General features: G+C 43.6%; 1 protein-coding gene across 1 annotated transcript in view; it reads right to left on the reverse strand.

Moving 5' to 3' along the window:
* The window catches only part of PMS1 (PMS1 homolog 1, mismatch repair system component), a 75607-nt gene that overhangs the window by 16063 nt on the left and 40035 nt on the right, over nucleotides 1-19509 (reverse strand). Inside the window, exons 7-10 of the mRNA XM_064157962.1 lie at nucleotides 16963-17106; nucleotides 12592-13487; nucleotides 5776-6231; nucleotides 5102-5232 (exon numbers count right to left, since the gene is read on the reverse strand). Of these exons, the coding sequence (XP_064014032.1) occupies nucleotides 5102-5232; nucleotides 5776-6231; nucleotides 12592-13487; nucleotides 16963-17106 (1627 nt within the window). The remainder of the gene's footprint in view (nucleotides 1-5101; nucleotides 5233-5775; nucleotides 6232-12591; nucleotides 13488-16962; nucleotides 17107-19509) is intronic.

Raw genomic sequence — 19509 nt, forward strand, 5'->3', positions numbered from 1 at the left:
CCTCATTAATGTCATTGATGAAGATGTTGAACAGGACTGGACCCAGCACTGATCATTGGGAGACTTTACTGGTTACAGCTCTCCAGATGACCTGGCATCATTTATCACCACTCTGTGATCTGTGTTAGATAGTATGGTCCTGCACTGGCAAGGGGGTTGGACTCAATGATCTCCTTGGGTCCCTTCCAACCCCTGACATCCTGTGATCTTTGAACTCTACTGTGTAACCAGTTTCTAATCCAACTCATTGTCTGCTCTTCCATCCCACACTTCCTGAGCTTGGTCACTAGGATGTCATGGGAGACAGCGTCAAAGGCCTTGCTAAGGTCGAGGTAGACTACATCCACTGGTCTCCCTGAATCTACCTGTTCAGTTATGTCATCACAGAATGCTTATTACGTTAGTTAAGTGTGACTTCCCCTTGGTAAATCCATACTGACTACTCCTGATAACCTTCTCTGCCAAGTGCCTTGAGAAGGAACCTCTCCATCATTTCTCCAAGGATAAATGTGAGGCTGACTGACAGGCTCTTTCCACTTGCTGCCTGGTATAGGACAAGGAGCAATGGATGGAAGCTGCAGCACAGGAGATTTCACTTCAACACAACGGGGAACTTCTTTACTGTAAGGTCCCAGAGCACTGGAACAGGCTACCCAGAGAGGTTGTGGAGTCTCCTTCCTCTGTGACCTGAGCTAGACTGTATGGTCCTGCTCTGGCAGGGGGGTTGGACTCAATGATCTCTTTGGGTCCCTTCCAGCCCCTGACACCCTGTGATCCTTCTCTGGAGACACTGAAAACCCCCCTGGATGCGTTCCTGTGTGGCCTGCCCTAGGTGATTCTGCTCTGACAGAGGGTTTGGCCTAGATAATGTTTTGATGTCCCTTCCAAACTCTAACATTTTGTGATTCTACAAACTCCAAGCACTGTGAGGGAGCTGGATTCAATTGCCTATTATTAATCCAAAAACCTTATAAATTTAATGCAAGATTAATTATTTTTTTTTAATCATTTTTTTTTTTATCTTATGAGAGAAATTGCTCCTTACAGACAAGTTATCCACATAAAGAAAACCCAATACTAAGTGGTGGAGTTTTAAGCAGGAAACTATCAGAATCAGGTATTAAAGGTTTCTCTGTGATATACAGCACCAAAAGGTACAAAAAGTAAGAAGATACTGTGAAGAAACATGTTTGACAGAGACCAAAGGGAATGCAAGCTTAAAGCATCAAAGGAATTAATTACTTAAGTCACCTTCCCAATTAAGCCTGTTTAGACTTTTTTGTTATTAAATAACATCCGTCCTGTAAAACACAATCCACCCCAAGAGGAAGTAAAGAGTGAATCTCTGGTCCTACCTAGGTGCACATCATGTAGGAAACAGTCCTAGCGGGACGCTCAACACCAAGGCAAGAGGTCTTGCATTCCAAATTACTATCTGAGAATTATGAGTAGCATAAATTTATATTAATGGACAGCAATACTTAGGGTCCTTCTCATCTCCTCTGGCAGAGTATTTGTGGAGATTTAAACAAATAATCAATGCAACCTACAAGACTGACAGTCCTCTTCAGAGAACATCAAAAGTCTAGGAAAGCCTCTTCTGCTGCTGACAAAACTGACAAGTATCCAATACTACCAGCTAAGTTTCCTTAGTTTCCTTCATTCTTGCTATGGAAACTATCTTAGAGCTACCAATGTCACCACAGAGTTCTCCAAAAGGATCAGCAGAAAGGTTTGTTATTCATCAAGAAGGAATTCCCAGAAATACCATTTTCACATTCAAACTCAAAAGCTAAAGAAGTGGAACCTTAAAGAGTATATTTCTGACAGGAAGTGGGCAATTTCTATTACAGAAAATAAAACTCTTAGCCCAGGGTGAAAAAGGAAGCTGTGTACAAGTGGCTACAAATAAGGAGTCAACTAGCAGTCAGAAAAAGACATTTAATGTGGCCACATCAGCTTTGAAGACCCAAAAGAAAATAGAGATCTTCAAATACACTACATCAGACTTTGACATCAAGAAAGCATTAATGAAGTTCAGTGGAGAAACAGCAAATGCTAGGACTGACTCAATTCACCCTGAAAAGTTGAGCAAAAGTCAGTTATAAAGGTGAGTGCACAGAGAATGGGGTTCAGGTGTGCTCCTATGGATACTGCTAAGGTGACACTCTCCAGCTACCATGGGTTAAGTGCACATTTGCATTCTGGAGACTTCTGCAGTGCAAGCTGTGACTTTATCACCCACTATGCAAAGTCCTAATCCCTCTCTCCAACAAATTAACAGTATATCCTGAAGAAACAACTTTTCTGAGGCAGCTTTCAGTTCAGTAACATCTGAGCATCCCTCTTTTAGGCTGTGTCTGAGTTTAAAAACCCCACAAAAGCAGACACTGAATTCAGACAAGAAAAGAACCCCCAAAAAACCAAGCTTCTATAGGATAGAGAGGAACGTTTTATCGGACAAACTTGTTCTCTCCAGCTTGAGAAATCCTACAGAACACTCATGTTTAAGTGGGGCACATCACTTCTGGTCTGCAGGTAACTTTCTGTGAGTACTGTATCACAAGAATCTATGAATTAAAGAATCTTGAACTGCACAGTGAAATTCCCATAGAAGGACACATGTGGAGTGTTAATAATTAACACCTGTGTTCCTAAAAAGCAGTTTTAACAAGCTACTTGTAGAACACAAAGGCATGTTTGTAGAAGACAGCATATGTTGAGGATGAGTTTAAGAAAAAGGAGGGATTGATGAAGTATTAAGTAAAAATTCTGGGGTCAGTTGGGAAATAAGCTGGGAGAAATTCCATTTGTTTGCTGGTATCTCTACCTTCACCTGCTTTTGTAACAGTGCTGGCTGTAGCTGCTACAATGGCATCAGCAGAAGCTTAAAAACACAACTGACAAGCCTCAGGTGTTATTAACTTTTCCTTCACGTAGTTAGATAAGACTGGTGACAAATTGCTGAAGTAGATTCCCATTCTTCAGGTGGGCTGGTAGTGATTGAGCTCAGGACTACAGCTCATCAATGTGTATAATGCACAGACAGCACTCCTCCTTTAAACCAAATGAGAACAATTTCCTCACAAGATTTCACCTCTGTACATACTTAGGAACATCAATGAAAGTGTAACCACTGGGATGAGGGAGGTGATTCTCCCACTCTGCTCTGGTCAGACCCCACCCACAGTACTGCATCCAGTTCTGGTGCCTGCAGCATAAGAGAGATTTAATTGCTGGAGCGGGTCCAGAGGAGGCTACAAGGATGTTCAGGAGGCTGCAGAATCTCTCCTATGGGGACAGGCTGAGAGAGCTGGGACTGTTCAGCCTGCAGGAGAGAAGGCTCTGAGAAGACCTTAGAACAAGCTTCCAATACCTGAAAGGGGGCCTTTAAGAAAGCCAGGGAGGGACATTTTACAAAGGCTTGTAGTGATAGGATGCGAGAGAATGGATTGAAGTTGAGGAGGGGAGATTTAGACTGGAGATTAGGAAGAAATTCTTTACAGTGAAGGTGCTGAGACACTGGAACAGGTTGCCCAGGGAGGTGGTAGATGCCCCCTCCCTGGAGGTGTTTAAGGCCAGGGTGAATGAGGCCTTGAGCAACCTGGTCTAGTGAAAGGTGTTCCTGCCCATGGCATAAGAGTTCTAACTAGAGGATCTTTTAGCTCCCTTTTGACCCAAACCATTCTACGAATCTATGAAGACAGGATTGGAATATAGCTACTATGTCCCAGCTACTGTTCTGCTGTACGACCCTGCTCTTAAGATAAGCCATCTTACAACTAGTTTCTCATCTCTAGTACCACAAGATTGGTCAACAACTCCCTTCCATTGCTACCTAGAAACTATTCAAATTTTCACATTCCATTTTTTCATTCATTAGATTCTGAGCAAACTTACAATATCAGGTGAAACAGACAAAAAAAGTATGTGAGCAAAAAGGCTGGAGACGTATCGGAGACCTCCTCAGCTTCTTACGTGCTGGACTGATTTGCTGCTAAACCTTGTAAGAGCTGCCTCTGACAATATGCTCTTTCTTCCCCTAATCATTCAGTCTAAGATTGTGATCATCAATATCCCTTCTACACTTTTTTTTTTTGCTCTTTATGGAGGGATTTAGCAAGTCAGAAAGATGCTTCCTTGGTGTTGCTGTGAGTGATTCAGTAAAGAAAACAGCTTTAGGCTCCATTCTTCCCAAAACCAGCCTCTGAGTTACTCTACATCCCTTTTTTTGTATCCACCCTTAAAAGATCCCATATGTTCTAGTAGATCTGTCATCACTGTCCATATGTGGGAATCTGTAACACATGAAGCTATAGCATTTCTAACAGCTCCTATAGTGAATCTTGTCTCTGAGCTGTCAACTAGGTACTACCCCCAAAGATGTTTGCTTGCCTTGGAACCCTGCTAGAGAAATTCTGATCTGCAGAACCAACCCTGGGTGGGCTGCCTCTGGGTTTTAGCAGCACCCCTATGAATTGTGCTTCGGAAAAACACAAGCATTTGATCTCTCTGGCTAAGGGAAAAGGATCTCACGCAAAACATTTGTTTTGTGATCAACCTAAGGGCACTGAAAAGAACTCTATCAAAAGGTGTGATGGTGATTCTGTCACCCTCCTTTACTGGACCCTTTGCAACTCTGATACAAGTCAGTCAAGAATCAGATTTAGCATCTTACTGGACCTCCTCAGATGTTCAACAGCAGAGAAGTCATCCTCTAAAGCACGTACTTCAATTATCTGCAAATATTGCTCTCAGAAGAAGCCATCAGGACTAAGATATCTGCACCAGTTTAAATTCTGTCAGGATGGCAGTTAAGGACACTGACACCCAGCATTTTGAGAAAAGAAATAGAAGAAAACTGAGGAAAACAGAGATTTCAGAGCATTCGTTGAAATCCTATTAAAGTTTTCCATGCAGTTACCAGTTGCCAACAGTCCATGTTCCATGTCAAAGGTGACATTCACTGCCAAGCAATAAAATCTCATCATTAAGAAAAGCAGGATGTTAGAACAACACAACCCACATAAAAACACACAATAAAGCAAAAGAAACAAGCCTTAGCTGGAGTAAGAGACTAAAGATTTTAAAACCATCATACCTTCTATCATTATGATCTGGAATCCATTTGCAACAAGCCTTGGATCTGACAACTGACTTGATCCATTGAAACTCTGGTAACCCTTCTGCATTTTATAAAGAGCAGCCATATACTGAGCTCCACCAATAAGACTGGGGAAAAAAAACACAAACAAAACCAAACCATGTATCACCGAAGTGTTAAAACCCCAAATGTGAAAATTCAAACTGTGAGAAAAAGACTGGAAAAAAAAAGTAGCAAGTGATGAGGAGAGATCAAGATCTTTAAATATATTCTGAAAATGCAATTTGTTTGAAGAAACAAAATTACAACTATCTTAAAGAGTGACCACATTTCAGCATATAATGATAGTAATTACATCAGCCATTGCCTAACCTATAGTGCGAAAATTTAGCTGGAATGGTGAAACTGTGGAGCATTTAAATTTTCCTCTGGTGGAAGAAATTTACCTCTGCTCTACTACCAGTGAAGCTGGTCAAAATTCATACTTAGTGCAAGTAGAGCATGAGCAGGCCTGCTCATTACTAAAAAGTAAAAGTCTACAAAACATCAAAAAACCATCTTCTTACAGATATATATACAAATAATCCTGGAATTAGCAAACAAGGTCTTAGGAGAGTTTACTGTAAATCTTTATGGAAGATCACAGACATTTTTGTTCAGTTGTACTATACCTGTCTGTTAACACAATTGGTTTGTCCAGTTTCTCTACTGGAAGCTTATGATTCATCAGCAATCTCTTACATAACAGGGCTTCTTCCAATCTGTATGGGTTCAGCAACATTAGCTTTTTGCCAGTAGCAAATATCCAGACATCAGGAAAACTCTGATTACGGATAAGGAAAAGCTCCTCTTCATCTGAATCCTTTCCTTGGCATCTCTGAAGGTGACGCCTACAGGAACTCAGAGAAAAAGGCACTGTGACAATTTTTGTAGGCTCTTCAGGTTTCCTCTTCCTTTCAGTCTGAGCATGAAATATCTTGTCGAGCTTCTGCTGGTCAGCTGGGGAAGCCTTCAGCCTGAGTTTCTGTTTCTCACTCTCCTTCGTTGGTCGGTGCCCTCTGTGTCCCATAGCTTTCTTGACCTCTCTGTTGTACCGTTCCAGGTCTTTAGCAGCTTTCATTTCATAACTTGAAAGAGAAAAGAGACCAGCAATGCAATCAGATAAAACCCCTCCAACCTCAACTCCTAATGTACTGACACAAAATGCACTGTAGCCATTTCAGCAGCTCTCCCATGGCTCTTTCCAGCAGCCACATCAATTTGCTTTCCACTAGGATGGAGGTGGAAGGACATTGGGCACCGTACCCGTATTACGTTACCCTTTGAAGAGGATGAGTTGGACATTTTCCTGCATCATGACAGCCAGCAGAATCTGAATCACTGAAGGGGGAGGAGTAGGCTGCACCATACAAAGAGCTGCAGCAAGCTGCTTTGGATGTAGTCCCAAGGACTGCATTTAACCCTACAATCAGACAGTTTTGGAAGGAGTTTTGTTGCAGGCACTTCCAGCTCAATTCACAAAGTCACTTAAGCTTCTAGAGCTCTACAGACTTCAAGGGGAGTCCATGTGGTTGGGTAAGAGTTTGGAGCCCAAATAACTTTGTAAGCCTCAGGCTTCACTTAATAAAAAGAAGTCAATTTGATTTCAAATGGCCTAAAATTAGCAGCATAAAGGCACAAGAACACAGAATAGATACAATTACCCTAGATTTCTGTAACTAATAAACTTCCAGAATTCTCAAAAGTACTCAGTAATGAACACTACTCCTCAGTGGTTCAAACACCCCTACACACTAAATCACAACCTGAATGATCCTTACTAAGTTTACAAGTGTCAGGAAGACAGCTAAACTTTGACAGATGCCAGGTTTATGCTTGCCTACTGCATACGAACCTAATTTTTTTGGAGGTCAAATGAGTGATTTGTTAAACTCCCTCTTTTTTGCCCTTATTTGACGTCCTAGATTCCAGCAGGTAATGCAAAACAGTCCAACCTTCAAGCAAATAAATTACAAATAAAAGTAGTACTATCATATGTAAGTATTGGCAATCAGTATTTCAGCTGGTCATATTTATTTCTTGCCACTTGCTGGAACAGTTTGATTCAATTATGTGCATGCATGCTGGAAAATTAAGGTCAACAAAAGGGTCACCATTTGCAATTAATTATGATGTGCTAGCCTTCACATATGGTACCAATATTTAGTTAACTAAAAATGTCAGCTTAAATAGTTTCTTGCAATAAATCATGTCCTAGAAAATATGGAGTAAACATTAAGATAAAAAACATCTGCTCCTTTTAAAATGAATGGATGAAATCGCTTGAACAGAACTTTTTTTATCTCAAATGCACTTATAGCTTTGACCAGATCAATAAATACTTTGTTTTGAATAGGCTCAGTTGTAGTGGAGGAGAGTATTTAATTGAACTGAGCTTTCAGTGGTATGCTGATGGTCCAGAACAAAAACATTTCCAAAGTCCAACCTGCCTGTCATTCAGCATCAGAAAAATTCCAGTCTTACAAGCATGGATTCTGAGGGGTTTGCAAATTGACACAAGTCACTGACAGTGCTTTGCTCAGAATCAGAGAAAGCAGCAGGCTTACAAACTATGAGGGAACACCTTTGCCTGTTCTAAAAGCCTTCCACAGAGGCAACCATAGCCAGCAACTGCTGCAAGAGCAGTTTCTTCTCTGTGAATGAAGACTGTAAATTCAAGATCCTTTCCTGAAGCTACCAAACCTTAAGGCAAGGAAATTTGCAAGACTGGGTCCAAGGAGGGAGTGGAAGACTAGAACGAAGTCTAGTTTCAAAGGCAGTTTGGGTTTAACTAGAAAAATGGGTTTATTATTTTCTCCTTGCAACTTATACCCAAAGGAAGTATTTAGCATGTTACAAAACCCTTTTAATAGAAGGCCTCTTCTCAGATCTGAATTTGAATATCTGAAGTAAACTCTGACTGGAAATGGCCACTTGAGTACATTCATGCGTGTCCAGAATACAGAGGCATCCCTTCCTGAATGCAACACATCTCAGCAGAAGCCTCTTCCCATAATGAAACCAAATCAGCTCCAATTATCACCATAAGCATTATGTCCTGCTCCTGCATTTCCTTGCTTTGTGAAGAAGGAAATGAAAATACAAGCTTTTACCTGCCCATATCAGCTTTTTAGTCTACTTCTGAAATGCACAGGTTTCAGCACTGGTTCCTAGGAGTGGACACCACAGACCTACTACAATGCCTGAACAGATGCTGGGGACAAGCAACAGTATGAGAGGAGTCATGCCAGTTATTAATATTCAAGATTAATATCTGGCCAGTATATAAATAGAGCTGGCTAGAGATATGATGGATGGCCAATGAACAGATGGTATGACTAAATGTCCTCCATTCAAAGGAAACATTCCTGTCAACTAAAAGGTTAAAATACAGTAAAAAGTTTTTCCTTATGCTCATGTGGAACCTCCTCTGCTCCAGCTTGCACTCACTGCCTCTCGCCCTATCACTAGACACCACTGAGCAGAGCCTGGCTCTGTCCTCCTGACACTGCCCTTCACATCTTTATAAACATGAATGAAATCACTCTCCAGTCTCCTCTTCTCCAAGCCAAAGAGACCCAGCCCCTTCAGCCTTTCCTCACAAGGGAGATGTTCCACTTCCTTTGGGATCTTTGTGGCTCTATGCTGCACTCTGTCAAGGAGTTCGCTGAGGTTGTTCTTGAAGTGAGTGGCCCAGAAATGGGTATGATATTCCACTCCTATTTGTGCTTGATATGCAAGAAATAGTGAGTCTAGAAACACACACAACCTGTACGAAGTAAGAGAAGAGCAAGTGCAAGAAATTAAATCCTGGCTTTGCAAAGCAGGGAGATCCAAGATACTGCCAACATGGACACACACAGAAGCTTTCCTCTGCTATTATAACCTAAAGACCACAACATTTTACATTCTGGTTGAGTAATAAATGCTGGATTGTTTTGAAAGGGCTATCCTATGCCACTGCAAGACATCTGTTGGTTGTACTGCTCCCCAAAGGCATTTAAATTCGTTCAGACCTGGCTGAAGGAGCCACAGAGAGAAACACAGATGCCAAAGCTGAGCACACCCATTGTAAGGTAAAGGCATGGCTTTGTCACAGCAGGTTGGAGGAGCAGAGCCCAGGAAAGGTGATAGGGAGTTGGAGGTATAGTGTGCTCAGCAGAGCTGCGGCACTTGGACTGTCCTGCTGTATATACATTTGTTGTTACCTCTAGGTGGCCCAATTTATCCAGAGTATCTGGTAGGCAAGACTTAAGTTCTCTGCCAGCCGTACATCAGCTCCTCTGGATTGTTGCCTTGGAGGAGATGATGTCCAAGTGTCTCTTCCTATTGTTATGTTCTGAGGCAAGTTTGTCATCCTTGTGGCCCTTCTCTGGACATATTCCAACTCATCTCGCTGCTTGCTTGGTGAGCTTTAGATGAGCTCAAGCAGAAGCTGGATAAGAAGGTTTAACTGCAGTGTGACAGAGCTCTTACTGAAAATAGTGCAGATGTCTACAAATCAAAATAGTCAAGGGAAAAACAGGAACTCCAAGAGCAGCAGTTCAATGGCTACAGCTTCTCTTTCTCACCATTTCCCTAATCAAATCTCTTAGTGTTAAAATGACTCTGCCTTGGCTCAAATCATCTTATTTTCAATGGTCATTCTGAATTCCCTCTCCTGGTTTCCAGACCATGAAACAAACACATTTTCACAAGTCTTCACTGACTTCACTCTTCGGAACCAAAACTCCATGTCCCAAGCTTTCTGCTAGAAATCACACAGACAGACAGATCACATTGGGTTGGAAAGGATCCTCAGTGGCCAGCAGGGACACCTCCAACTAGAGCAGGCTGCCCAGGGCCATATAAATTCTCATCTTTAATGTCTCCAGGGATGGGGCGTCAACCATATTCCCATATGCCTGGACAGCCTGTTCCAGTATTTCACCATTCTCACTGTAAAGAACTTCCTCTTGATGTCCAGCCTAAATCTGCCCTGCTCCAGATTCAAACCACTGCCCCTTGTCCTTCCCCAGCCTTCCTGTGGATTACCTTCAAATACTGAAATGAAGCTCTAAGGTCTCCCCAAAACTTTCTCTTCTCCAGGCTGAACAGCCTCAGTTCTTTCAGCCTGTCTTCACAGGAGAGGTGCTTCAGTCCTCTGTCATCCTCATCTGAAGTCACATCAGCAGGTCCATGTATCTTTTGTGTTGGGGGCCCCAGAGCTGGACACAGGAATCCAGATGAAGTCTCACCAGAGCAGAGTAGCATCTGCTGGTCACACTTCTTTTAATGCAGCCCTGGATGGGATTTGCCTTCCAGGCTGCAAGTGCTCATTGCTGGCTCATGTGCAGCTTCTCAGCCATCAGCACCCCCAAGTCCTTTTCTGCAGGGCTGCTCTTGATTTCATCATCCCCCCACAGCCTGCACTGATATCGAGGATTGCCCCGACTCAGGTGCAGGACCTTGCATTTTGCCTTCTTGAATCTCATGAGATTCTCCTCAGTCCACCTGAGGACATGCTCCATGTCTCCAAGTGCCATGGCCACAGGTTTTTTTAACACCTCCAGGGACGGTGACTCAACCACCTCCCTGACCCACCTGTTCCAGTGGGGACCACTCTTGAAGGAAAGACACTACTCCCCACAGCCAATCTAAGCCTCCCCTGGCACAATTTCAGGTCATTTCCTCTCGTTCTATCATCTGATACTAGGGAGAAGAGCCCAACCCCCATCTCACTCCAACCTTCTTTCAGGGAGTTGTAGAGAGCAATAAGATCTCCTCTCAACCTACTCTTCTCCAGACTTAAAAGACCCCAGGTCCCTCAGGCTGTTCCTGACCTGATCCTTCGCCATCTTTGCTGCCCTTCTTTGGACCCATTCCAGCCCCTGAACCTCCTACTTGGAGTGAGGGACCCAAAATTGGACCCAGTACTCAAGGTGTGGCCTTGCCAGTGCTGAATCAAACAGCTGGAAGATGAGCTTTAAGGTAGCTTCCAAATGAAACAATTGATCCTACGATCATTTACAAGGAGTAATTCTGCAACTCAAGAGTAATTAGTTGGAACTAATCCAACTCCTGCCTCAAACTAAGCTAAAATAGTTCTCTCCCTCCAAAAACCCATTTGAGTAAAATATGGAAATTAGCTGTTCAGACTGTAAGCTACAAAGAAATGTAGTTGTGACTGAAACAGATAAAAATTCAAACTGCATTATACTCCCTGAATAAGCACTGGAATAGCTGTTTAGGTGGAAAAGAAATTCCTCCATTTGATTGGGCTTTATAAATACAATTCTGATTCAATCTGGGCTGAGACATGTACTAAATGTAGAGGAAAGGAGTTTACCAAATGTTTGAGTCCTAAAGATACTGAAAAGGAATTCTCACTTTGAAGCAATAAAAAAAGAACTGCTCATTGGAAAAGCTCTGGAGGAGCTATACAGGGCTTCATCCACTACCCATGCAGGCTTCCACCAACAGTCCATCAGGAGTGATAACATAGAGGCAGGCCTCAGAAATGTGAAGTTGGCAGGATTCAAACAGTACTTTTTCTTGCACTGTATCTCTAAACAATCCAGCAAAACTGTCGCTACCCAACTGCTGCATGGCACAGTGGCAAAACGACAGACTCAAATCAGCACCGTGCGTCTGCAAAGGATGACAAATCACCACACTGACTGTGAATTAAAGGTTGGACCAGTTGATCCAGAAGTGTGACCAGCGTGATGAGAGAGGTGATTCTCCTGCTCTGATCTGGTCAGACTACACCTGCAGTACTACGTCCAGTTCTGGTGCCTGCAGCATAAGAAGGACAAGGAAATGCGTCAGCAGTTCCAGAGGAGGCAACAGGTCATCAGAGTGCTGGAAAATCTCTCCTATGAGGACAGGCTGAGAGAGTTGGGGCTTTCAGCCTGGAGAAGAAAAGGCTCTAGGGAGACCTTAGAGCAGCCTTCAGTACCTGAAAGCTGGCCTACGAGAAAGCTGGGAAGAGATTTTCTACAAAGGCTTGGAGCAATAGGATGGGAGGGAGTGGACTGAGGCTAGAACAGGGCAGATTTAGACTGGAGATTAGGAAGAAATTCTTTATAGTGAAAGTGGTGTCCAAGATTCTATGGAATTCTGTCATTCTATGGTGAGACACTGGAATAGGCTGCCCAGGGAGGCCATGGATGCCCCCTCCCTGGAGGTGTTGAAGGCCAGACTTGATGAGGCCTTGAGCAGCCCACTCTAGTGGAAGGTGTCCCTGCCCATGGCAGGGAGGTTAGAACTAGATGATCTCCAAGGTCTCCTCCAATCTGAACCATTGTGTAAATTTATGAATCCTTGAGGTCCCTTCCAACATATATTCTGAGACTAAAAATTCAAAAATAATTTTCTGGTTTATTTTTTGTTAACTAGCTGGGAAGCTGCAATTGTTCTAATTCACCACGTGTGGCTGACTGGCAACTATCAGACTGAAAACTTACTTCTTTTTTCCCTCTTCGTTCAAATTCTTCCACTTGTCTTCAATTAGGAGAAGGATGTCGTCCATGCTGGTCTTTGGATTATCAGCCATCACTTCTGGGCGATGCTCTTGAGTGAAAAATCCAATTGCAGACTTTGGTTTCTTTATTATTCTGCTGCTAATTAAATCATAACCTGTCACGTGGCCAAATTTATCACTTATCACATTTCTTTTCTTTGTGCTTGGATTGGAGCTCTGTGGGTGATTGCTCTGCTCACCAGGATGCTCATTCTGCTCATTCACTGTTCCCTCCTCTTCAGGAATCAAAATTTTAACAGGTTCCACGTTGTCTCCTAGATGATTTTTAAATGCACTTCCCCTACTCCAATGATCAGCAGAGATCTCAAGGGGGGCTCTAGGGACTAAGGATTCCTCATTGTTTTCTATTTTATCAATACTGTCACAACTCAAATGATGCTCATCAACTTTTTTAGGCTTGGGGTCCACAAGAACCCCGTTACTTGCAATATCAATCAGATTCTGCCCATTCTGCTCCCACTCACACAATAAATTTAAGGAGCTCTCTGGAAAGGCATCGCTCTTCAAAACCTCTCTTTCGTCCAGGCCACTACGTACATTATCACTACAAAATGTCTGATGATTTAAGCAGATCTCTGTGTTTTTTCCTGCTTGACAGTTCTGCACATCGCTGCTGAGTGAAAGGAATGAAGTATGAGCATGTGGCTCATCGTTTCCAGATGGTCCCATTTCATTAACCACCACATCTGTTTGTTCTGTTCTAGGAGCAAACATGTCTTCAGAGGTAACAGCTGTTTTATTACTTTCACCAGGGACTGCAGCAGGTAGTGGCCCATACAGCGATTTCAACACGTTTTCAACAGCAAGGAAGACAGATTCCTGCAGAAAGAAAACCAGCAGCATAAAAACCACACACACAAGCACACCTTATAACGCAACCCACAGATACCAAGGATACAGAATAACAAGCCAAGTTATCTCATATGGAATATTTACAGGCATATCAGGGCAGATTACCTGAAGATAATCTCCAGTATCTGAAGGGGGCCTACAGGAGGGCTGAGGAAGGACTTTTTACAAGGTCTTGTAATGACAGGATGAGAGGTAATTCTGTGATTGTTGTGTTCCAGTTGTTCACTTGTGCTCAAAAGAACCCTCTGAACTGGACACCTTTAGTCTCAAATATTTTATGATTGATACTCTGCTTCACTGGTTATCACAAAACTAGTTAACAGCTTGCCTGATAAAAGGGTACTGATTGCTTTTATCAATAGCAGGCAAAGCTATGCCCACCTAATACAGAGTAGGAAGCTTATAGTCACAGCAAACAGAATCACAGAATGGTTCAAATTGGAAGGGACCTCAAAGATCATCTAGTTCCAGCCCCTCACCATAGGCAGGGACACCTCAGAACAGGACTCATATCTTCCTTTCATTAACCCAATTATAAATTCCTATCATAGAATGATCTATGTTAGAAGGGACCTCAAAGATGTATAGATAATGAATTCCAGCTAGCCAAATTACAGCCTCTACTTCGCCTATCCACTGTACTGGCTGCTTTTGGAAGGGTGAATTGCTATGTGGTTGCATTGGGCTTAAGCACAAAAGACATGAATCATAGAACGGTTTAGGTTGGAAGGGACCCCAAAGATCATCCAGTTCCAACCCCCCTGGCATAGGCAGGGACAACTCCCACTAGAACAGGTCACTCAAGGCCTCATCCAATCTAGCCTTGAACAGCTCTTTTCTAACCTCAGTGGGTCCCACGATGTTGTGTAAGCCTGCTGGCCTGGGTGCTTTTATTGTGCCTGCTTTCCCGGTCAGCTTTGAACCAAACGATGGAAATTAAAAAGAAAAAAATAGGAAACAAACAAAAAAAATTCCCAAACCAAACCAAATAAACAAAAGGATAAATCAGTCACCTTTCTTAATGCCAACTATATCATATGTGTGAATGCTGTGTTAGTTCTCATGCAAGTGACACTTAACAGGCAATGCATTCACAGGATTAACACAGACAAATACAAAAACTTTTCTACATACTTTCGCTCTGAAGAACCACCTCACCTCTGGAGCCTTCTTAATTTGCATGACCCTGGTTTTCTCACTAGGTGCTACTAAATGGAAACGACTTTATGGAAATCCATCTCTACACACCCTCTGAAGCACAGGTATATGTGGTCTAAATGTCAGGACTTGACAGTACAAACAGGATATCGTGACACTTGATGGGTGCCAACACAGATAATGGCAAAACAGTGTTTTGACCAGAAATCACAGAATATTAGAGGTTGGAAAGGACCTTGAAAGATCATCAATCCAACCCCACTGCCAGAGCAGGGTCACCTAGAGTAGGTCACACAGGAAGACATCCAAGCTGGTTTTGAATGTTTCCAGAGAAGAAGATTCCGCAGCCTTTCTAGGCAGCCTGTTCCAGGGCTCTGGTACCCTCACAAGGAAAGTTTGTTCCTTATGTTCATGTGGAACCTCTGCTCCAGCTTGCATGCACTGCCCCTTGTCCTGTCATTGGACATCACTGAGCAGAGCCTGGCTCTGTCCTCCTGACACTGCCTTGCACATCTTTATAAACATGAATGAGGTCACTCCTCAGTCTCTTCTTCTCCAAGCTAAAGAGCTCCAGCTCCCTCAGCCTTTCCTCACAAGGGAAATGTTCTTCTCCCTCCATCATCTTTGTGGCTCTGTGGACTCTCTCAAGCAGCTCCCTGAGGTCATTCCTGAACCGAGTGGCCCAGAACTGGACAAAATATTCGAGGTATCTCCTCATCAGGGCAGAGTAGACAGGGAAAAGAACCTCTCTCTATCTACTAACCACAGCCCTTCTAATCCACCCCAGGATGGCAGTGGCCTTCTTGGCCACAAGGGCACATTGCCGGCTCATGGTCATCCTCCTGTCCACCAAACCAATTCCCCCTCCACTTCCACCTTAAGGTATGTGGTGTTTAAAAACTGGTTAGCATAATGATGAAGGTAAGAGTCAGACATATGGAAGGACACCCATCATAAGTCCATGTAGCTCCTCTCACCCTAATTCACCAGGGAAGTCACTGTACTCCTGTAGTCAGCACTGGCGAAGTCACACCTTGAGAACTGGATTCAGGTTTGGGGCTCTTCACTCCAAGAAAGACACTGAGGTGCTGGATTGGGTCCAGAAAAGGGCAATGAAGCTGGTAAAGGGTCTGGAGAAGAGATCTTATGAGGAACGACTGAGGGAACTGGGGATGTTTGGCCTGGAGAAAAAGAGGGTGAGGGGAGACCTCATTGCTCCCTATAGCTACCTGAAAGGAGGTCAGAGTGATTAAGGTGTTTATCTCTTCTCCCTGGTAAAGAGTGATAGGACATGAGAAAATGGGCTCAAGTTGTGCCAAGAGAGGTTTAGGTTCAATACTGGAAGACATTTCTCCCCTGAGCAGGTTCTCAAACACTGGACTAAGCTGCCCAGGAAGATGGTTGAATCCCTGTCCCCAGGGGTGTTTAAAACAGGCAGAGATGTGGTGTTAAGGACACAGTTTAGCACCAGACTTGGCAGAAGTAGATCATGGTTGGACTCAATCTTACAGGAGTTTTCCAACTGAAAAGATTCCATAAATCTAAAGTTATTTGAAAATGAAGTGATACACATGTTTCTCTGGCAGCACAAACATGTTTTTTTTAAATTAACTTGGAGTTAGAACATACTGCCAGAGAGCCTGGGCAACACTCTGCAAACAAAGCAGCCCTGTGAGAGAGCGTGCTATCTGGTGCCCCCAGTGTAAGAAGGACATGGAACTGATGAAGCAGGTTGAGAGGAGGCCACAAAGATGATCAAAGGTCTCAAGAACCTCCCTTATAAGGACAGACTCATAGAATCTGGGCTGTTCAGCCTGGTCTCTGGGGTCACTTTACAGCAGCCTTCCAGTACCTGAAGGGGGCCTACACGAAAGCTGGAAAGGGACTTTCTACAAGGGCTTGTAGAGATAGGATGAGAGAGAATAGATTGAAGCTTGAGAAGGGCAAATTTAGACTGGAGATCAGGAAGAAATTCTTTGCAGTGAGAGTGGTGAGACACTGGAACAGGTGATGGATGCCCCCTTCATGGAGGTGTTCAAGGCCAGGTTGGCTGAGGCCTTCATTGACCTGGTCTAGTGGAAGGTGTCCCTGCCTATGAAAGAGGGGTTTGGAACTAGATAGTCTTTAAGGTCCCTTCCAACCTAAACCATTGTAGCAATCTGTGAAATGAAACCCACCAGTGTCACTGTTTACTTTCCAATGCTTCAGCAGCCCCAGAACCCACTCTCATTCTTACATAAGCAAAAAGATTGACAGCTCAAAACCAGATGAAAAACTGACTTACTTTATAATGCAGCAAGACTTGAGTTTTATCAGGTGTTACATTCACATCCACAGCAGAGGCAGGCACTTTAATGTTCAGGAAGAAGACAGGATACAATCGAGTACAATCCTTGTGCAGCACCTGGCTGCAGTACTGTCGAATCAGCTACAGATTGATTTAACGAGAAGTCAATAAAGACAATAAAATAAGCACAAAAGGTGCAGAAATAAAAGCCTCACATTCTAAAAGCATAACTGGTTTGCTGAGGTAGTTTGTTTGGAGTGCTAAAAAGCTCCTCACAGGTACTCGTGTATGGTGGAACCATCACCAAAAGAGTAGTTAGCAGTGGTGGTCTCTCTGTCTTCACAGCTAAACTATAAAGAACCGTTTCCAGAACATTAGTGGTGGCTACTTTGATCTTCTGAATGCATGTACTGCTCATACCTGGAAGAAAAGATGTGATACCCAAATTGGACTGCAACTCCAATGCTTACTGCCTCGATCAACACAAATACTGTTGCTTGGGTGTTAAAATTCACTGCTATAACGTACAACTACACTGCTCCTATGTCAGCCAAACTACCTTTGTTTGAGAAAGCACTACCTGCACCACAGCCTTGCCCTCTTCTCAGAACAGGAATCATCTTTCATTAACCCAATTATAAATTCCTATCATAGAATGATCTAGGTTAGAAGAGACCTCAAAGATATATGGATAATGAATTCCAGCTAGCCAAGTTACAACCTCTACTTGGCCTATCCACTGTACTGGCTGCTTTTTGGAAGGGTGAATTGCTATGTGGTTGCATTGGGCTTAAGCACGAAAGTCATGAATCATAGAATGGTTTAGGTTGGAAGGGACCTCAAAAATCACCCAGTTCCAACCCCCTGACATAGGCAGGGACAACTCCCACTAGAACAGGTCGCTCAAGGCCTCATCTAACCTGGCCTTGAACACCTCCAGGGAGAGAGCATCCATAACCTCCCTGAGCAACCTGTGCCAGTGTTTCACCACTTTCACTGGAAAGAACTTCTTCCTAACATCTAGTTTGAATCTCCCCTCTGTCAGTTCAAACACATTACTCCTCATTCTGTCCTTGCAAGACCCCCCCAGTCCTCCTGTAGGCGCCCTTCAGACACTGGAAGGGCACTACAAAGTCTCCTTGAAGCCTTCTCTTCTCTAGGCTGAAGAGCCCCAACTCTCATAGCCTGTCCTCATAGTAATGCTGCTCCAGCCCTCTGAGCATCTTTGTGGCCTCCTTTGGACTTGCTCCAACAGTTCCATGTCCTTCTTGTGTTGGGGGCTCCAGAACTGTACACAGTACTCCAGGTGGGGTCTCATGAGACCTGTTCTCAAACTCTGCTTGCCCTTACTCTTCTCTCTATACTCTTAAAAAAAAACTACTCCAGAAGTCTACAAAATTATTTTGTGTCAGAATTCTGGCCTCACTTACTAGTAGGAATCTTGGTGGATGAGAAGCTGGACATGAGCCAACAAGGTGCACTTGCATCTGAAAAGGCTAATCCAATCCCAGGCTGCATCAAAAGCAGCGAGGCCAGCAGACTAAGAGAGTGCATTCTGCCACTCAACTATGGTGAGAGAGCTCACCTGGAGTACTGCATCCAGCTCTGCAGCTCTCAACACAGGAAGGACATTGGCCTGATGGAGCAGGTCCAGAAGAGGGCCACAAAGATGGTCAGGGGGCTGGAGCAGCACTGCTACGAGGACAGCCTTAGGGAGCTGGGATTGTTCTGCCTGGAGAAGAGAAGGCTCTGAGGACACCTAATAGCAGCCTTCCAGTACCTGAATGGGGCCTACAAGAAGGCTGAAGAGAGGCTGCTTACAAAGGCTTATATGGATAGGGTAAGAGGTGATGGTCTGAAATTAGAGAAGAGCAAATTTAGATTGGATGTTAGGAACAAGTTCTGTACCAGGAGGGTGGTGGAACACTGCAACAGGTTGCCCAGGGAGGGAGTTGAGGCTCCATCCCTGGAGATATTCAAGGTCAGGCTCAACAGGCTCTGAGCAACCTGATCTAGTGGAGGATGTCTCTGCCAACTGTAGAGGGAGTTGGACTAATGACCTTTGGACATCCCTTCCAACCCAAACCATTCTATGACAAAGGTCAAATAAAGAACCTTACAATTTCCCTGTAGTTGCCAGGGATCCTTTGACACCAATACTAGAGAAAATGGTGATACAAAAGCATCCTTGGAAGTGTAAAAAAATCACAAGCTGCTGTAGATAATTTTTGAAACAAATTTCTAATTCTAAAATACTGTTTAAATAACATTTAACTCATTTAAGTATTTCTCAGTTATTTTAATATTCCCACAGACTATCCTTGGCTGGTACTGAATTGTAGTGATAAGATGTCCAGCAGCACTTAGAATCATAGAATGATAGGATCAACCAGGTTGGAAGAGACCTTCAAGATCATCCAGTCCAACCCATCCCCCAGCCCTATCCAGTCAACTAGACCATGGCACTAAGTGCCCCATCCAGTCTTTTCTTGAACACCTCCAGGGACGGTGCCTCCACCACCTCCCTGGGCAGTACATACCAAG

The sequence above is a fragment of the Pogoniulus pusillus genome, chromosome 2, assembly GCF_015220805.1.
Source record: "Pogoniulus pusillus isolate bPogPus1 chromosome 2, bPogPus1.pri, whole genome shotgun sequence".
In the NCBI taxonomy this organism is placed as follows: domain Eukaryota; kingdom Metazoa; phylum Chordata; class Aves; order Piciformes; family Lybiidae; genus Pogoniulus; species Pogoniulus pusillus.